Source organism: Solanum dulcamara, chromosome 4, assembly GCF_947179165.1.
Source record: "Solanum dulcamara chromosome 4, daSolDulc1.2, whole genome shotgun sequence".
Taxonomy (NCBI): Eukaryota; Viridiplantae; Streptophyta; class Magnoliopsida; order Solanales; family Solanaceae; genus Solanum; species Solanum dulcamara.
The window spans coordinates 34,887,926-34,906,866 of NC_077240.1; the positions used below are offsets into that span (position 1 = coordinate 34,887,926).

General features: G+C 35.3%; 1 protein-coding gene across 1 annotated transcript; it reads right to left on the reverse strand.

The window, feature by feature from the left end:
* Positions 1 to 14,718: 14,718 nt before the first annotated feature.
* LOC129884972 (probable 60S ribosomal protein L14) lies at positions 14,719 to 15,324 on the reverse strand. Its single transcript, XM_055959228.1, has one exon. The coding sequence runs from the start codon at positions 15,263 to 15,265 to the stop codon at positions 14,864 to 14,866; it is 402 nt and encodes a 133-aa protein (XP_055815203.1). The 5' UTR covers positions 15,266 to 15,324; the 3' UTR covers positions 14,719 to 14,863.
* Positions 15,325 to 18,941: the final 3,617 nt, after the last annotated feature.

The following is an 18,941-nucleotide window of genomic DNA, read 5'->3' on the forward strand; positions in this document are numbered from 1 at the left end:
ATTTCAATCTTCGGATTTTAAAAATATTGTACCATTATCATACCAAATTAATTTGATATTTTTAAGTTTGATTTCGATATGTTATAGTATGATAAATTGATAATCATAATTTATTCGACTTATATATACTCGTATAATAGAGAATTATATCATTTACTTTTCATGAAACATATTAATTATATGACACTAACACATATATTCAAAAGAAATAACAAACAATTTTCTTTGTTAATTAATCACATAAAAAAGATATTTCAATTTAAATAGAATACTCAAAGTTCTAATAACTAAATAATTAATTTTCTACTAATACTAATTTATATATTAATTAATCTTACTTGTAATGACCCTGAAGGTCATTTTTAAAATTTTTTATAAAAAAACCATTTTATCCCTCCCAATAGTTGTCTCGATGCTTTTTTGATCAGTGTTTGATGTTGGTTTTAGAAACTCGTTGAAAAGTTTTGAGTTTTTGAAGTTTTTTTTTTTTTTTTTTTTTTTTGGAACAGACCCTACACGAGGCTCCCACCTCTCGTGCACAGTCAGGGGTTGAGCATCACCCCCAAGCCTTAACATAAAAATAAAACAGAAAAATACAAGGAGGGGGACATAAAACCTTACCTCCGATCCTATGTTGGTACATAAATCGGCTAACCTACTAAGGTCGGCTAACTCATCCCCGATACAAAAAGGGCTAACTATAACTAGAAAGCAGTAAATCTATGAGAGGACTCCTCCCAATACAAATCGACTAAGAAAGCATAAATGAGGGAGACTCTCCTCTTCCATGAGAATACAAGAAAGTAACCTACACTAGTCCTATTCAATTATGCTACGACTCAGGAATAGCTACATTGAGAAGAACAAGTATACGAACCTTCTATCTCGCATGGGTTGGGGAAATTCTTTTCATCTTTGCCCTTTTTAGTCATATCGTACCAAGTAGGTCCAAGGAGTTATGCAGCAACAACAATAGCAGCTTAAGGGGGGTGAAATGATAGGAAATAAATGGAGCCATAGCAGCCAGCTTTCTTGGGGTTGTAGTTAAGGAAGCTGAGGGACAGAGTATGTGTAACATGCATTTTGTATGTGGTGCAGCCCTGACTTAACCATCTGGTTGGGTGGTTCCAGTTTTGTCGACTGATCAGGGATGTACCTGCACATCCACAATTAAACCAAGAAAGATTTCCAAGGGTGAATCCCTGGCTTAAATGTATGTCTGAAGGTGCCTTGCACTTTGGAAGGGTCCATTGTTGCTGTTTGATATGCCTGCACATTAGCAAGTAAGCAAGCCAAGAGTTCCAGGTGTAGGTTGTATACTCAGCATTATGTCTGTTGGTGCTCCATCTTTTTGTCTTCTTATCAATGAAAACAGTCAAGGAGTTCCAAAATACTTGGATGAAAGTAGGCTGTTGCAGGTGTTGAAGGTATACAACATGTATGCATGGAGAGTTGGTGGTAGTAGGTGAGGCCCTTGCAATTGTGGCTATTATGTCCCTTTGTCTGTGACTTTGTTTACCTGCACAAACAAGCAAACAAAGAGACAAACAAGTGTGATAGTTGTGGGGGTTGTTGCAAACCTGTAGGCATCTTCTTGTTGTCTCCAAGGAAGGATTGAGCAGCTCCTTTGAGGGTATCTTATGTGCCTGCACATAACAATTAAAGGAGCAAGGAGGTTCAAGAGTTTTGGGAAGCATTGGATCTGCTGCAGGTGTTGCAGGGATGGAATATGTATGGGTGTAGGGATGCTGTGTTGGTGAGGTCCTATCTTGGAAGGCTGTTATCTCTCTGTTGATGCTTTTCCTCTGCCAAGGTTTCCCATCAGTTGTTGTACCTGCACAAAGAACATAACAGAAAAACAAAAAGCCAACCAGACAGACAGGGGTCTTGGAGTTGATGGTTGTATCTGTGGTGTCTTCTATGTAGTTGTTGTTAGTGCATGTTGATGAATCAATCCAGCAACCTACAACAATACAACAAACAACCAAAGGCAAGAAAGAACTTGCACCAGCTAGCAACAAGGAAAGGACCTCCAGGAGTGCTTTGGAGTCTGTTAGGATTTTCAACGTCGCTCGACTAACGTCTCCAATTATCTGATTGAGTTGAAACTTCTTGAGATATGCAAAAACAGCCCTTTCTTTAGTTCTGCAAGATTTGGTGATTTTTTGCACAAGTTGGAAAAAAGGCACCCTCTTTAGAGGCTTAAGTTGTTCAAAAGTGGTATTTGAGACCAACTGGAGTTATGAGTCTAGGAATGCAATTCCGTCAATTTTATCAGCTCCAGAATGTAGAATTTTTCCTAGGAGAGTCGTCATTTCAAAATTGGAGATGTATCAGAGATTTGAGGTCCTAAGTTGGAAGTTAGAGTTATTTTAAACTAAGATTTGACTTTGGTCAATGTTTGGAGTTCGAATACTCGGATTGGATTTATGATAATTCCTTTGGATTCATGAGGTGATTTTGGGCCTAGAAAGAGTTTTGGTATATTGTTTGGGAGCTTTGAGGGTATTTTGGTCATTTTGAGTCCTAAACTAGTTTAGTTGCGACTAAATAGATTTTGGATCAAGCAGACCTCGAATTTGAATTCTGACAGTTCCACTGAGTCCAGAACATCGAATTTAGTAGGGTAGTATATAAGGTTTGTGTGTACGGGATTCAGAACAATTCTAGAGTGTACAATCAATGTTCTTGAGTTTAGAGAAGTTGTTGATATCTGGTGTCTGAGGTACCTTCTCCACATTCGCAGGCCCTAGGCCACGTTCGCGGAGCGTGTGTCTCACCTTCTCCACATTCGTTAGCCCTAGGCTGCATTCCCAGAGCACGTATTTTTCTTTCTCCGTGTTCGCGGAGTAATGTCGTATTCACGGAGTAGACCCGATTTTAGCTCCGCATTCGCAGAGTAAGTTGGTCGCGTTCACAGAGGGATAATTATCCCTAAATAGTTTTTAGTCCCTAAGTTTGGGAATTAGTCCACATTTAACCATTGTCTGACTTTGGGGAGATCATGAGTGACGAATTTTGAGAGATTTTTGAGGAAAATTGATTGGGTAAGTTGTTTTCGTCCCTAATATGCATTACCCATTTTTTGTACACTGCTTTGGACTTCTAACTCATGATTTTTGAACCTTAAATTGTGGGAATTTTCAAGAACTTTTAGGTTTTCTTAATTTGATGATTTTAGGCTGATTTTAACTCCTAATTCGAAACGGTTTTCCCTAATAGATTCCCTATATGGTAAAGAATATTTTCATCCAAAAATTTCCAGGTTTACTCTTCATTTTTAGAATCAAGTTTTTGAGTCAACTTTGACGTGTCTTTCAAAATTAATGATTTGGGTGTCATTCTACTCTTATTCATATTGAGAATTTATAATTGATTAGATTTTGTCAATTTAGAGCGTCCACATAAAAACAAGGGTCAAGTTTTGAAATAGTTGTGGTCAAATTCGAGGCAAGTGAACTTTTAAACCTTTGTTTAAGCTTGTAGATGCTAGTATTTCTTTGTTATGTGCGTTGGACAATGTGGGAATTGGAGTTGGCTGTTTGATTGTGCAATTGACCCTAAGAATGAAAATGAGGAATATAAAATAGAAATTTAATAAAGTGTATTGGTGTGATCGATGTGATGATACTCTCGACTTATCATGGACATGTGAAATGATTATATTGATATGAATTGGAAACTATAATTGATATCATCCTATTATCTTGAATTGTATATGCATGACTTAATTGCATTGATTCTGATATACTGTGTTGAGACTAGAAATAAAATGAAACTAATGGGTCGGGCCACACGCTCTGAGGTAGGCTACATGGAAAAAATGTCCTCCATGAGTTTTGGACTGTGATTCAGTGGATGTATATCGATAGGACAGACATGCATCATTTTATTGCATTGCATAGCACTTTTCTGATAATTGTGAATTGTGTTTACCTCTCATTGCTCCGTAATTGCTGAACTTGGCTTGATATTTCTCAATTGCTGATATTATTGATGATTATTCATGAATTGCGTAATATTACTGTACAATTTGTAGAGTTGGGCTAGTTTTTATGCAGGTTGAAGTTGAGAAGGTTCAGTTGGGATGACAGGAGTACTTGTATTTATTTAGCTTTACTTAGTTTTTATTTGTTTCTTATTGGGTACAGTATTGTTTGGTACTCACTTCTTGCTTCTACACTTGTGTAGGTGGTGAGCCCAGACCTACATGATCTTCTAGATTTCCTTTAATATTTGAGGTTGTCATTTTGAGTGTTGAGGTAGCTGTTGCATCCATTCAGCGGCCACCTCTTACTCTTTTATTATATTTTAGTCCTATTCTAGAGACAAAGACATTGAGACTGTATTTACTCTTTCTTATTTTCCATAATGTATTAGTGGCTTGTACATGTGACAACCAGTCTTAGGGATTTTTGAGATTATTTACCTATTTAGATTTAGTTAAACCTCATTTTATTTAATTTACTTTCGCGTTTATGTTCCATTGGGTTTTTAGTCTTACTTATCTCAGTAAGTTAAGACAAGCGCCATCACACCCGAATTTAAGTCATGGCAAAATGGTATCAAAGCCCCAGGTTCATAACCTCATTTGTGTACAAGCTAAGTCTAAGTAGAGTCTCGAGGATCGGTATAGAGATGTTTGGACTTATCTTCGAGAGACTATGAGGACTGATAGGAAAATTTCTCTTTTGTTCTTTCAATTCATATTGTGAGTGATTACTTGTGTTGGTGTTGAGTTTTCGCATGTCCTCTTTGGCAGATGGCTAGGACCAGAGCTACTGTTGGTAGTAGAGGAAGGGAGACAACTCCTGAGGTTAATGTTGCGACCCCAGGTAGGGGTAGGGGTAGAGGTAGAGGCCGAGCTAGAGGCCATGGTCGTAGGGTGGAGACAGGTAGAGGTTGTGCTCGAGGAGTGACACCAGTTAGAGGTCAAGCTAGAGATTCTTCTCTTGAGCTAAAGATTGATGATAGGAAGGACCATGTTCCTCAAGAGCTTGCTAATGTACCATTGTTCTAGACTACTTTGATGTGAGTATTGGGTGAGCTCTAGGGATTTACTTAAAGTGTGGGTGCGATAGGTACACTCGAGGGTTCTCAAACTAGAGCAGGGGATCAGACCCTGAGTAGCACTAGGTTTCTATTATCCAGGGTCTAATAGACCAGCCACCTGTGGCCCTATAGTTAATGAGGGTGGAGTACAGCGGGAGAGAGCTCAGGGTGCATTTATAGTTATGTTGACTAACGAAGAGCAGCGCCCATATGAGTGGTTCTGAAAGATAAACCCACCATAGTTTTAGGTCAGGAAAACTGAGGATGCACACGAGTTTGTGAACATGTGCCAAGAGTTATTGAAGACAGTGAGGTTAGATGAGACCTATAAAAAATGTTATTCTATGCTCTAGCTATGTCTTCCAGGCAAAAAATGTGGAGAGTGTATATGAGTTCCAGTCCTGTTGGGTCACAACAGGTGACTTCGGATGTGTTTTCTAGTGCCTTTTATGACCGTTTCATCCATTAGAGTGTGGGGAGGAGAGAAGGTTATGGTTTGAGAGTTTGAGGTATAAGGGCCTCACAGTTGTTGAATGTGAGACCCATTTCTACAAGTTATCTAGACAAGCCATAGCCGTCCTTCCTAATGAGACAGAGTGGGTTCATAGATTTGTGTGAGGATTTACCTATTCCATCCATATAGTAGTGTTTCAATCTACCCGTGAGGGGCGTCCTTCCATTCCATCGTAGGAGCTGCCAAGAAGGCAAAGTTAATGGAGAAAGAGAAATTCATGGACCCTAAGAGGGCTCGTGCTTCTGGTCAGTTTTCAGGTACCTTACCTAAACGTAGAAGGTCCTATAGAGAAGGTGGTTCTTTCTAGTATAAAGGACCAATTCATGCATCTATGCTAGCTTTTGAGGGTGGTCAGACACCTCGTGGGTCCTATAGTGCAAGAAAGAGTTACTAGGGGTTACAACAGTGGCCAGTGAGTAAGGGTGGTTATGTAGGTTCCTCAGGTTCATGCTTTGAGGTGTCCCATGCTTTTGTTAAAGTCTTTTGCTTTTAAGAGTTGTCGGTCATCTGTCTTCTTTTGTATAGTGGATGGCATCTTTTTATGAATAGGATGAAGTACTTTCGGTAGAGAGGGTCCGATTTTGATTTTAATCAAAAGAAATTTTGTTTCTTTGGGACTCTTCTTTTTCTTTCTAAACAATTCTGACATTTTATGCCTCTATTTGAAAGACTAGTTATTCCGAGTTTTAATACTCTCAACTAGGATTAATCATCAAATGGAAGCAAATATGATTGTGCTAAAGCTTTAGGGTTTAGCATATCACCATTGTCATCACTTTGTGATAAAGCTTCTTCTAGAAGCTGAAGGATTTCTTCTTCATTTGGGTTATCATCTATTTCGGATAATGCCTTTTGAAGTCTTTTCTTTAAATCACTTTTAGGTGATTTCTTTGCTGAAGATGGTGAACCTTTCTGAGAAGGTTGTTGAATCTCCTTTAGAGCTAGTGACCATCCTTTGATAAGGATTTCTTTAGACAAGTATTTGATCCTGTCAAATTCTACAAGACGAAAAGTCCAACTATTAATAAATAAAATTCTTTTTTGAATAAAATATTTGCACATTTGTATGTGCTCAGGCAAAGTAGAAATTCCTTGATCAATTTGGAATTGACCGAATTTTTTAGAAAATAGTTTAGGCATAGATAAATAATTTCCTCCAAAACAATGCCACCATTCGTAAAACCATCTGGGATATGGATTTGGACAATTCTGGATTGTATTTTATGAACCAAGTATGAGTTGAAGGACGTAAATACATAAGATTGAACCAGGCATTTTATAATCATACCAATTATAAGTTTGGGGTCTATGCTCCCTAGAAAATTTATGGGGGTGTGTAAATGGTCAATTTGCCACTGAAACGCAGTTAAGATCTTTTTAATGGTATATTTTGACCAGGCAATGCTATTCAGATCTACTTTATCTGATAGTTCATGCTCTATTTCCACAGAGCCAGTAACTACCAGAATGAATTCATAATACTTCCTGATTTTGAGTGGATTTTCAGAATTCACGTAATTTTTGTTAGTGTAAACAGGCTTAAGGAGATGTTTGATCTCATAATTCTCATACCCCTTATCCAAATCTAAGATAGGGATAACTTGCAAGGAAATGAAATCAAATTTTCTTTTTCTTTAGGTTTGGTACTGGGTGATGGAGTTGCCGCTGTGGGTGTTACAGCTTCAATAAAGATTTCTGGAGATTTCATGGTGTAACTGTCCTTGGTTTGGGTTTGGAAAAATCTTTGTTTTCCTGGTGGAGAAAAAAGAGTTCGGCTCTTGGGAATGGGCGAAGGGCTTTTTTAATATCAACATATTCAAAGAGATGCTCGGAGGCAAGGGAGGGTAAGCAGTAAGGTTTAATAGCGGTAATTGTGTTAAGGCTAAATATATGTTGGGGGATGGACCAGTTAACTCTGGACGGATATTAAATGGCTTAGTTGAAGTAGTCTTTGCTACTGCTTCCTTCCCTTTGAAGGGTCCTCGAGGTGGTGCTCCTGGCCTCATGGTTTGCCCTGCAAAAATTCCCTAGTTAGGAAGTCTGGAAGAGAATTTTCTCCTCCCTTGAGATACTTAATTTAAAAATCAAAATTAGATAATAAAGATTGTCATCTAGCAAATATTTGTTTAGACACTAAATTTTTAACATCTTTTTGCAGGATATCTTTAGCAGATTTACAATCTACAAGAAGCAAAAATTCTTTGTTAATAAGATCATCCTGGAACTTGGTTATACAAAGAACTATAGCAATAACCTTCTTTTTAACAGTGCTATAGTGTTTTTGAGCAGAATTCCAGATTTCAAAAGTATAGTGGACTAGTTGTTCTTTTGATTCTGGGGATTTTCTCTGTTTGAGAATTCCTCCATAACCAATGTCAGATGCGTCAGTCTCAACTATCATAAAACAATCAGGATTAGGAATACCTAGACACGGAAGGGTTTTAACCATTTTCTTGATTTTTATAACGGTAGTGGTTTGATTCTTACCCCATGAAGTAGAGGTCTTCTTTATCCTGTCATAAAGAGGCTTACAGATTTGTCTAACCTTAGGGATAAAGTTTTCTACATAGCTAAGGCTTCCAAGGAACCTTTGCAATTGGGTTTTATCCTGAATAATATCTGGAAACTCATCAGAAAACTCAATGGCCCTGCAGATTGATTTATAAGTTCCTTGATACAAATCATGTCCAAGAAATCTAATTTTTGTTTGAAATAGTTTGGTCTTTTTGGCACTTACCACAAGACTATTTTTTTTAACAATGTTATAGAAAATATTTAGATGTTTAAAATGAGAATTAATGTCCTCAGAAAAAATTAGTACATCATCAATATAAATAATTGATACATGACTGATATGTTTAAAAATAGAATTCATAACATTTTGAAATTCAGAAGGGGCATTTTTTAACCCAAAAGGCATTACATTCCATTCATATTGTCCAAACAGGACATTGAAAGCCGTTTTATATTTATCTTTTTCAGAAATCTAAATTTGCCAAAAGACTAATTTCATATCAAATTTACTATAGATAATGGATTTAAAAGTTCTTTTCAAAAGATACCTTTTGTTAGAAATCGGATATCTAATCCACTTCAAAGCAGTGTTCAAGGGTTTATAATTGATAACAAGCCTGGGAGAGCCTCTTTCTTTCTCCGTTGCATTGTTAACATAAAAGGCTGAACAACTCCAAGGGGATTTAGATGGTCTAATCATCTTATTAGCCAAGAGATTATTAATTTCTTTTTTACAGATTTCCATTAATTCATGGTTCATTTGAATGGGCCTAGCTTTCGTAGAAATGGCCTTTTCATTGAATCCATCAATGTATGAAAGATCAACTATATGGGTTTTTCTCTCCCAAAAGGTATTAGGAAAATATGAGCAAATAACTTTTTTAAAAGTATTTTGGAGATTGACAATCTTTGTTATCATTCTCGGGATTTTTAAAATTTGCTCAAATTTTTTGATTTTAATATCATCTTTGAGAAAACAAATTTGCTGAGAAATAAGGTTTATTTTAAAAGCAGTTTGTTTATATAAAAATTTACTTTCTTCTTGAGAAAGAGTTTTTATAAAAGGAAATAAAATTTCTTTTCCCAAAATTTTTGTGCGTATAGCATCAAAATCTGAAATATAAGATTTTATCTGGGTAATGAAAGGTATACCCAAAACAATTTCTTCATTAATATTTTTTGTAATGACAAAATCATTAGAAAGGCAAATACCATTATTGCAGATATGGGCATTGGATAACTTATAGTCAATTAATATATGCTCTCCAATAGCATTGTATAATTTAGTAGTAACCTTAGTAAGGTATTTTGTAGAAATCAGACCTTCGATAATGCAATTCCTATCAGCACCACTGTCTAACAAAGCAATTTTGTTAAGCACAAAACTATTTTTAATAACTAATTTAACTAAGATATGAGAACTTTGTGGTCTAATCTTAGTAATTGCTTTTAATACTGCTTCTGATTCATACCTGGGAGTTTCAGAATCAGTATCATCGTGATCTGATTCACCTGTAAGAATGGCCTTAGAAGTTGTTCCTTCTTGATAGTCGGTTTTCTTGAGAACCTGATTTGCGAGGGCTTCAATCTCAATTTTGTGAAGTCTTGCCTTCATATCTCTGATTTCATTTTTAAGAAGTTTGACTTCTCCTCTTAATTCTTCTAGAGAAGGTTCTTCCCTTTTTGAATTAAATCTACTCATGATTTGTTTCATGCTGAAAAGGGTAATTTCAGGCCATTCTTTCTTTTGCCTAGTAACTAATATCTGTAATTCAATGAGGTATTTTCTCCTAGAATCTTCAATGGTGGAGAATAAGGTTTCTATTGATTTTTCAGAAATAACATTGATAGTTTTACTATTATACATCCAAAATGTTCCATTGCAATTGCATTCTAAATCTTCTCCTTCAGATTATGAGTTGTGGGTGACGTTAAGGAATTCATCATCACTTTGTTGTTCTTCAGAAGAGAATTCAAATTCAGATTCTTCTTCTTCTATAATAGAGAAGAGTTTTTGCTTGATTTCTTCATCAACTTTAAGAAGATTTACCTTCTTCCTCTTCTTCCTATTTTGGGGGCATTCATTGGATCTATGGCCCTTGTTTCTACACGTCCAACAAGTGTCTTCAAGAGAATCCTTAGAATAAGTTTTTCCTTTAAACTTTCTTCTGGGTTTTTCTCTGTGATCTCTTCCTTTTTTGGAAGATCTTTTCTTTCGATAGTAACTTCCCGTAGTTCTCTCCTTTTTTACTTCTTTCCTTGCAGAAGGAGATTTTAATACTAGGAACCCAAAATCTTGACAAAAGATGCCAAGTTCTGTTGAATAAGACTTTTGTTCTTTCTTAAGTTGTTCTTTTAACTTAAGATCAGTGCACAGTTCCATAGCAACAACATTGATAAGGCTAATGAGATCACCATAAAAGAGCTGAGGATATGGGATTTTTCCATCATACCTATCTTTTATTTTGGATCTTACCTTTTCAGCAAAGTGAGGAGGTAAACCACTAAGAAAGCGCTCCTTCTAGTAGTCATTGTTACAATCAGATCTGATAATGACTTTGGTTATAAACATGTCTTTGTACCACCTAAAATCGGTTAACTTTTTGCAGTACAAATTGTTTAGAATCTCAAGGCTTCTATCTTGAAAAAGATGGGGTTCACCCATAAAATGTTTAGCTATACAATATATCAAAGTTGCAGTCACATCTTTTACAACTACTTTAATGGAAGTTTCAACACCATTTTCCTTTTTTACAGTCGTTTTGGTAGTAATGGTGTTCTGGATTTCAGCTTTGTTTTGGTCAGTGAGATAGTTATTCCACTAATTTTTTAAGGTTCATGTGAAACCTGCTATGATCCTATTTGCAGCAGCTTTATCACTAGCGCCTCTCATTTTGTACGCCATGATATTCATTTCCATTTCTTGGAGTTTACCATAGATCTGACCTTCAGCCATTCCATCTATGTTCCATTCTTGTATTCATATTCCATCAGTAGTAGCTGTAGGGTGAAGAGTATCTTTTTCGAATTGGACATCAGGAAAGAAAGGTTTAGGATAATAGTTTCTCTTATTGGGATAGCATCCTCCCATCATTATATCACCTATTATGGCTCTAAGATTATCTCATTTGGTGATGTTATGCTTAAAGAGATGGTCATTAATTCTTTCAAGGATATTATTGGACTAACTAAACTGATCAGTAAGCTTAGGAAATTCCTCTTTGGAGAACTTAGGTATTTGAAAGATAGGGTTAGTCTCAATTAAGGGACTAGATTTGGAAGTACTAGGTTTATTTCCAATATGACCAATACCTTTGTAATTACCCTTGGCTTCTTCTATTTGTTGGGAAACCACATGAAGAACCTGGTTGGTGTAGTTATTCTGCTTGAAGATATTGTTAACATATGCAACAGTAATCAAGGAATTATCCTTTTCTAAAGGTTTCTTAAAAGGCAAAGCTTTGAGGATTTCTTTCCTATAAGGAATTCTAAGACCCTCCAAAGGGGATGTGACACTTTCAACCACCTATTATTTAGTGTACCATTTGTTAACAAAGACTTGGAGGGAAGATTTGGTATCATCGATTTGTCCAGAACATTCAAACCATTTGAAAAACTCAATTTCAATTTTGAATTTTTCCATATCTTTAAACCATTTATTTCTAAAAGAGGTTCTCTGTTCTAACGAATAAGTAGCTTTGTACCATTCTACTTTTCGTTGATGTTGAGAAAGTTTACACTAGTTTTGTAACTTCTTTTTGTCAGGAACAAATTCTTCATCTATGGTGAGAACTCCAATAGAATCTTTTCTATTATGTTCGGGTTTCATATCGCTGAGTGTGGGGCTTCTTGGGGTAGTAGCCTCGTAATAAACCTTTGGGATGGTTCTAGAAAAGTCTATGCCATGAACTTTTCCTTGTTCAAGGTTGTTTTTAGTTGAAGAGTCATCTCCCTCCCAAGGGTTAAAAGAAGAAGGTCTAGCCAAAGACATTCTTCTACTTGAAGAAGCTTGGCTATAAGAGTTAGAGCTTAAAAACTTAAGGTTAATAGATCCATCTGGAAATTGAATAACCCTATCGATTTGAGACCGTTCGGGTTGAATAGGTAAAGGGTTGGTAATAGAGTCAAATTTTCATTCTTCATCGGTAAGGATATCATCCCATTTAAGAAGCCTGGAGAAGAAGGTAGTACTTTTCTCTTAGTTTGCTTTCATGAGCATACTTACTCCTTTGACGCTAGTGGCTATAGACTTTGGGGCTATAGTGGTTTTCATTAGCTTATAATATACCATATATAAAGTACAGCTATTTCTCTGGTGTCTAGTTTACTATTCATGTTCTTGGTTTTGACATTAAGTGTTAGGGTATCCATAATATTTGGATCATGGATATCAACCAAGAAATTGGGATAACAGTTAAAGTATACCGGGCCATTAGCAAAGTTACTTTCTAGAACTCCTAACAGAGAATCATCCAAATTAAGCAGTCTATCATCTCTAATGAGCAGACAAATAGGGATATTCAGACATTTATAGAAAAGAGGTTTAACAACTACTTGAACAAGACCTATATAAAGGAACTTGAACTCCTTAAATCTATCAATATCAGCACCAATTAACAATTTGATAGTTTCAAGAGAATTATTATTAGCAATAGTTGATTCAAAGTCTTGATATTATATTTTTTAAACATAGAAAAATTACCTAGCTGGTAAATCTTTTCAAAAGGTTCTTTAGGAATAGACCAATTTTATAATTATTTTCTACCTTAGAGATAGATAAATTAATACTATTTATAGTATACTGGTGATTATTCATGAAAGAGAATATGCCTTTGACCATGATATAGTTGATGATTGATCAACAATAACTATTCATCTTTAGTAAAGCTAGATAAAGATTATTGCATATAAATTTCTAAGTCTTTAAAGGTAAACATGGAATTATAACAAGGATATTACAGTAAGGAATCTTGGATTTAACATGAGTTTGTCAAATAAACTACCTTGCAGTCTAAAACGCCTGTCCTTTTGGCTAAACGACTGTCTGTCGGCATCGGAACTATTTGACAAGATCTCAACACCTCACCTTAACAACTAGATATAAATTTTAATTTTTACAGGCAAAGAACAAGAAACTGATATACAATAAGCAGAAGATAATTGCACTAAAGACCTAAGTTACTATTAACGAATCATGAACTTAAGCATAGCCTAGGCAAAGGATTTTAGCTACACATAGCTATAAATAACAACAACATGCCTTTAATTGTGCAACTGACCTTTAGAATGAAGATGACGGGTATAAAATGGAAATTTAATGAAGTGTATTGGTGTGATCGATCTGATGATACTCCTAACTTATCGTGGATATGTGAAATAATTATATTGATATGAACTGTGAACTGTAATTGATATTATCCTATTATAGTGAATTGTATGAGCATAACTTAGTTGCATTGATTATGATATATTGTGTTGATACTGAAAGTGAGATGAAACAAAGGGATCGGCCCACATACTTTGTGGTGGCTATTATGAAACAAAGGAGTTGGGTCATACGCTCCATAATAGGATGTGTATATTTGAGGGGACGGGCCATACTCCATGGCAGGCTATATGGATAGAAATATCCCCCATGGGTTCTGGACTATGATTCAGTGGATGTGTACCGATATGACAGACATGCATCATCTTATTGCATTGCATCGCCCCTTTCTGATAACTGTGAATTGTGTTCACCTCTCATTACTCTGTATTTGCTAAACTTGACTTGATATAACTTAATTATTGATATTATTGTCGAGTATTTTTGAAGTGTGTATTATTATTGTATAAATTATAGAGTGGGGCTAGTTTTTATGCAGGTTGTAGTTGAGGAGGTTCTTTTGGGATGACAAGAGTACTTGTATCTATTTAGCTTTGCTTAGTTTTTAGTTGTTTTCTTGTTGACTACCCTATTAATTTGTACTCACTCCTTGCTTCTACACTTGTGTAGGTTGTGAGCTCGGACCTGGTTGATCTTTTAGCTTTCCTTCCATATCTGAGGCTATCATTTCGAGTGTTGAGGTAGTTGTTGCATCCATCCAGCAACCACCTCTTACTCTTTTATTATGTTTTAGTCTTATTCTAGAGAAAAAGACATTGAGACTTTATTTTCTCTTTCTTATTTCAATAATGTATTAGTAGCTTGTACATGCAATAACTAGTCTTGGGGGATTTTTAAGATTATTTACCTATTTTCATTAAGTTAAACCTTTTTTTATTTCATTTATTTCTGCATTTATGTTTCGTTTGATTTTAGGCTAACTTATCTTAGTGGGTTGAGACCACTTCCATCACACCTAGATTCGGGTTGTGACAATACTACCTTAAGAATATAAACTCCCTAACTTGAATGTTAAATTACTATTATACCCCAAACGTAAAACACCAAATTTAGACAATTTTTTAAATATTTTATATTATATTTAGTTATATTACATTATAACTAAAGCATATAAATATTCACATTCAAAGAGCTATGATTGTTTCATAGAGTTGTGACTTTTTGGGTTATGATCTTTTCGAAGGATTGTCACTTTTCTCTAGGATTGTAACTTTTTTGATAAGGCAAAATAAACACCTATTTTTTTTATTTTTTTTTATTTTTTTTTTTGATATCAAAAAGTCTTAAATATTGCAAGGCATGAAATATAACAGACGACTTCTAATAACATCCATCAAAGCTAAACAAAATACAAGATCCAAAAATCCTATATATCAGTTGAACTGATCAGAGAGTTGTCAAGCAGCAGTCTTCTTGAGCTTTGCAAGCTCCTGTCTCACAACTCCGGCTCTCTTAATCTTTGCCAACATAAGCTTGAACCTGTCAAAATCATTAAGTTCAGCCCTCCTCTTCTGCACTATCAACTTCCTTCCCCATGAACTGTTCTCCCACTTGGTCTTCACATCAGCAGCTTCCATAGCCTCAACCAGGGTCTTCTTCTTTGGGATTCTTTTGATGTCAATTTTGATATCTGTAAGAGAAAGCCTCTTGAAGTTCATCTGGCTCCTCACCATGTCCGGAGCATCAACAAGAGCCCTATTTTGGTCGATGACGTCGACGATAACAACGAGCCTTCCATAATCCTTTCCGTAGTTGATTAGGGCTACCCTTCCAATCTCCACGAACCTCTTGAACGGCATTTTCGGCGATCTGAAGGAGTAGAAGCGCGAGCAGTCTACAAATTGAGAAGCTGAGAGGAGTAATAAATAAACACCTATTCATACAACCCTTTATTGGTTATAAATAGAAGGGTTTAATCACATTCTTAAACTACGAATTTTCTATGTTTTCTATTCCTCTTCTTAAAATACTCAATGCAACATCTCAGAAGTTGGAAAGATTGAGGTTGAAAGAAACGTTGCAGAAAATTTGCTAGTGCCAATTTAGACGGATCCACCTACGGACCGTACAAGGACCTACGGACCGTACAAGGAACTAGGGGCCTTAGGTAGGCAAACGTGGAAGTTGAGTTAAGATTCAGACTTGTAAAATGGGATTACGGATCGTAGGCAGTCATGAAGATGGAGATTCACGGCTTGACAAGAAGAAGGGTTCTAGGGATCGTAGGAAAGTCTATGACCCGTAGATCAAACTTCAGAAACTTGGAATTCTTCCTTGATTTCCACAAGCATAGGGGACGACTTGTAGGAGGATCTACGGACCATAGGTAGGGTCCGTAGAGTCCCTCCGACATTTTTGTTTAGGGAAATTTTAGTCATTTTGTATTCTTTTAACACCTAAGTTACGTCATTTTAAGCCTATTCCTAAGTCCTATAACTACTTTTACCCTTCAAATTTTTCTTGTTCCCTCTCATCCACTCAAAAACCCTAAAATCTCTCAAGGAAATTCTATCTCAAGGTCTTCTTCAAGAAAGATAGAATTTCAAGGATTCAAGTCTCCCCTTTCAATTGCAATGCTAGAGGTATGTGAGAATTTCCTTCATGGAGTCTTAAAGAATCATCAAATTCTCTTTATGATTTCTTCCAAAAATCTAGGGTTTTGATGATTATACATTGGTCTCAATCAAATATGGTTTTATTCTCTTCTATTGATTTTATTATGCATGATTTGATCTCAACTGCATGTTTTCAAGGATTTTTCATGAACCTATTCATTATGCCTATTTTATGATTATGAACTATGTTTTGAGAATCAAGCATGTATCATGAATTGAAGAAACTATGATTTAAGGATGCTTTTTAATAAAGTATCAAGCATGTTTTGTGAACATAAGGTTGCTGCAAATTGAAGTATTCTCATCACGAAGGATTTTCATGATTTTTATGAAAAAACTTATCTTGATCTAGATGCTTTAGATAAATGTCTTTTATGAATATGTTATGAAATCATGATATGGTAAAACAGTTATTCTTATGATTCAAGTATGTTATGATGATCTTGGTATTACTAGATTCTTACTATCTTCAAAGATTATGATAAGTTTATGTATGATATTCCATTGAGAGTTTACTTAGCACCAAAAGAACTTTGAGATGAATGCTCACCCATTAGTAGAGGCGGAGTTCTTTAATAGAAATTTCCTAATCCCATAACTATGTGCCTTCTTAAGATGTCCTAATTGGAAAAATTAGCTTAAGCTAGTGGATTTACAAATAACTCATGTTTATGGGCTACCTGAAAAATAGCACATTTTTGTTCAATGTGGGACAAATACTGGACTCCATGTTATAGCTCACATAGTTTATGTCAATTAATGGTATATTTCACAAAGACTTATGATTCTCACTTATGCTATATTTTAATTATGATTTTTATGAGTTTTTCATTGACCATGTTTCATACTTCTAACGATGTTGTAAAAGATTATGTCATGCTTTAGCTTGATCATTGCATCATCATATTTTCTAGTATACATTGCGCATTCTCTATACTCAATATATTCCATAGTATTGACACATACATCTCTTGTACCTATATTATTTTATAATACAGGTTATGACGTTCCTTTATCAAGCCGTGGCTAGTGAACTGATCATCATTGCTTACATTTTAGTGGGTCCTCATGGTTCGAGGGCATGGTCACATTATGACTTCTTTATGTTTCTTTCTGTCTTTTTAATTTTTAGACTATTTCGTGAGTTAAGGCTTGTCCTAAATAGTAGAGATGTTGTCATACATAGTACGATTCTGCTTTATAAAGGCTTTGTACTCTGATTTAGATATCGTATGAGATTATCATTTGAGTACCTTTTGCTTTTTGAATAACTTTTTTATGTTGCTCATCTTAGTGTTATGCTTATGTCAAGTAGCTTGTCTTTCAGGATCCTATTCGCCTTGTCACATCTAGGGATAGATTGGGTCATGACACTCAATTTAATATATATTCTATATTATATGATTGTGACTTTAAACTACATATCAATATCATAATATCGAATATCATCAATTATTTAAAATACATATTAATATCAAAATATCAAAATCAATAATAAAAATTTCAATCTCACTAGAGTAAATACATCAAATCCCCTCGAACTTGGCAGCAAATATTAGTTTAGCACTTTAACTACAAGGGCATTTAAATCTCCCCCTTCCTAACAACTTTGAAGTGAATTAAATCAGCTTCAGATTATAATACCGCTCTCACCTGCCATGTTCTCTCCATGTAAGTGCCACAATGTAGACATTTTAGCATCAAGTCATTATTTTTATTTATTTCTTTTTATTTATTCTGTAAGACTTCAAAAATTAGAAAGTTGGAAAAATAGAGTTTAAAGGAAGTTCCTAGAAAATCTCAGCTTTTGTGCATCAGTGGCTTTCACGAGTGGGGTACACGAACAATATAAGCCACCACATGTCGTAAAGGGCACCGTGGTGGATGCTAGAAAATTTGAGGAAAATGGGGAAGGGTCCAAAATAGGGTTCACAGCTCGTGGTAGACTCTATGGACCATGTACCCGTCTGTGGACTTGACCCCCCAAGACCCCTTATGTGGGAAATGACCACGATTGGCTCCACGGACCGTGGTGGTCACCATGAAAGTCAAATCATTCAAGCTCAGTCAACCCTCCTAACCACGACCATCACCACGACCAGTGGTGAGCTTCATGGGTCGTGGTGACCTCCAGTCCAGGTGCCTACATTCAATTAAATTAGGGGTATTTTGGTCTTTTTTCTATTATCTCATTAATGTATTTGGATGATTTTGGGTTAAATCTTATTATATTAACTATCTTAAATCCTTTAACTCCCTAACACCCAAATTACAAAATCTTCTCTCTAAAATCTCTCCCAAGGTTTTTTTCTTGCACAAACAAGGTTTCCAAGAGAATTTAAGTTCAAGTCTCCTTATTCATTGCATTTAGGGCTTCAAATTTAACAAGATATGTGGAAATTCATCCATGGATCCTTCCATCTATATATTCCCAAGGATTTTCTTCAATTCCCTTTATGAATTTTCCTTCTAAGTCCTAATTCCTACGGAATTGCATCAGGTCATTTTAATTATCATTTATTTCATTGCATTTAGTCATCTTAATTATGGTTTATTTCATTATTATTGATCTTATTATGTCCAATTCAAGTTACATTACATGATTTCAAGTTGATTTTCATGGACTCATCCCATATGTTATTTTCAAGTATGATTTCAAGAATTTATGATCACGATTTATAAAGGATTTTTTATGAATGATTATCAAGCTTATGAATGACTCATGAAAAGTAATGAATGATGATAAACTCAATGATATTTTTAGTAAGTATAAAGGTTGTAATGGATTTTCCTCACACGCTCATGTTTAAGATGGTGAATGATTCTCTAACCGACTTATGAATTTTTATGAATTAATCAT